We start from the raw sequence: 1,932 nt of genomic DNA on the forward strand, positions 1-1,932 counted from the left end.
CTAGAGAAAAATAAATTTAAGCGGTAAAAGTGAACTCGGTTACCTTTTGAATAACGGTTGTTGATTAAATCCACTATTATTATCGTTGTTAGCTTTCGGAAGCGCCCTATGTAATCTAATCATTGATTAGATTAAGTACGGCTCTTCAATGCAAATAGAAATATTAGAATAAGTTTTAAATAAGTTAGCACAACATATTTCAACTTGAATTAGGTGACACGTATTCGTGGTTATAACAAATTATGAAAATTTTTGGCATGACACTTTTTTAAAAGCATGAAAGAAAATGTAAAAAATTACAGCGAAATTCATGCCAAAATATCACGGTATTAATTCATCATATTTACTCCACACCAGCTTTAATCGTTGAATATCTAGCGCTGTTACTAAAAAATTATTGAAAAATTGAAATAGTATTGTGGCCGAAATAAGTTATTAGCTGCGAAATAGTTTCAATTATATGATTTTTTTCACTAAAAGCAACGTTAATGCATGTTTTCATACAATTTCAATAAATATTCACACATTTTGTATTCAAGATAAAATGCAAGAATCATAATTTTCTATTTAGTTAGTTACTCGAGGAATGCATTGAAGGTGTCGGAGTCCCACATGTTCTCGTGAGGCAGACGATGGTCCCGGAGACCGTTCCTGTACTTGCACTGTATGGCGTTGTTACTGAGATGCACAGCCTCGTCCGTGCGGCTCACGTCGTATTCTTGGGAACAGAAACGCACGTAGCTCGACCTACGGACGATGTGTATATTTAGAAATTTAAAGATGAGATGTATATATCGTAATAAATTATATATCGTAACAGTTATTATGTATATACCTGTACATCCAGATGGTGAGAGGGTTCCAATCTGTCACCATAAACCACTGTCTGATGTCGAACTTTGTGTTGTAAATAAGAAACGGACGCTCTGCGTAAAAGAAGAAAACGTGCTTTTAGATTCTCTTGCCAGTTGAAAGTCATGAATAAAATTGAGGGACAAGTCATCTTCCACAAGCTTCAGATATATTATTGAAAATTATAGGGCTGTGCTGATAAGCTAAGAAACACTATCATAGATAGATCTTAATGGCTCTTTAACGACATAAATTATTTAATTTTGGTAACTTTTAACTATCTTCTATTTCAATCTAGACTCACCGCTACGCAAGCTGCAGATATCTTTCAAAATTATGTTAAACTTTCATTCCATTGAATGTAGCTTGCAGGTTTCTATATATTAAATTCATTTTCACTCATTTTTTTAAATTTTAGTAAATATGAGTCGAAAAGGTGCATATCCTTTTTAGTTGATTTTACAGTAATGATTGAAAACCTATCGAATTTGACTCAATCAACATAAAAATTATTTTTGGAGAATTATATCACGCAAATAAGTTTCTGCGTAGATGATGAGAACATGTTTTTCCTTACCCATGTATTTCTGGACGACGTATTTGGTCTCATAAATGAAGGGAGACTGGACGAGCGCGAGTATGTCGGCGAGACTGTGCATGAGCAGGATGCCTCGTCCTCGGGACTGCGCGCCAGGCTTCACGATCCACACGTTACGAATGCCGTCCTGCGCGAGCTGCGGCCAGTGAGGCTCTGTACGCTGCAGGGTCTCTTTGCTCTCCTGCACCAGCGCCTGCGGCAGCCGGGGATTCGTATAAAATTATGTATCTCAAGTGCATTCACAAACCAAGCAACACAAATAGCCTAATGTTACACCAATACAATTGTCATGTTTGGCCGCTCTGGTATCTCTTAAGTATTCTCAAATGCATGTACAATTTTTCAAGCATTACTTTTTATTACATTACTTTTATTCCTATGTACAATGCTGCAACGTCCGAAAAACATTTTAACTAGTGTTATAATTCAATTGGAAAATTTATGCCATCTTTCCAGTCACTTAGCAGGTACAGTGACCCAGC

General features: G+C 36.2%; 1 protein-coding gene across 1 annotated transcript; it reads right to left on the reverse strand.

Moving 5' to 3' along the window:
- Positions 1-579: 579 nt before the first annotated feature.
- On the reverse strand, positions 580-1,643 carry LOC108680785 (tubulin glycylase 3A-like; the record flags this gene model as incomplete). Its single annotated transcript, XM_018169684.1, has 3 exons — positions 580-747; positions 836-926; positions 1,430-1,643. Coding segments are annotated over 3 exons (473 nt in total), but the record flags the coding sequence as incomplete, so codon positions are not given.
- Between the last annotated feature and the right edge of the window lie 289 nt (positions 1,644-1,932).

The sequence above is a fragment of the Hyalella azteca genome, unplaced genomic scaffold (assembly GCF_000764305.2).
Source record: "Hyalella azteca isolate HAZT.00-mixed unplaced genomic scaffold, Hazt_2.0.2 contig3703, whole genome shotgun sequence".
NCBI classification, from domain to species: Eukaryota; Metazoa; Arthropoda; class Malacostraca; order Amphipoda; family Hyalellidae; genus Hyalella; species Hyalella azteca.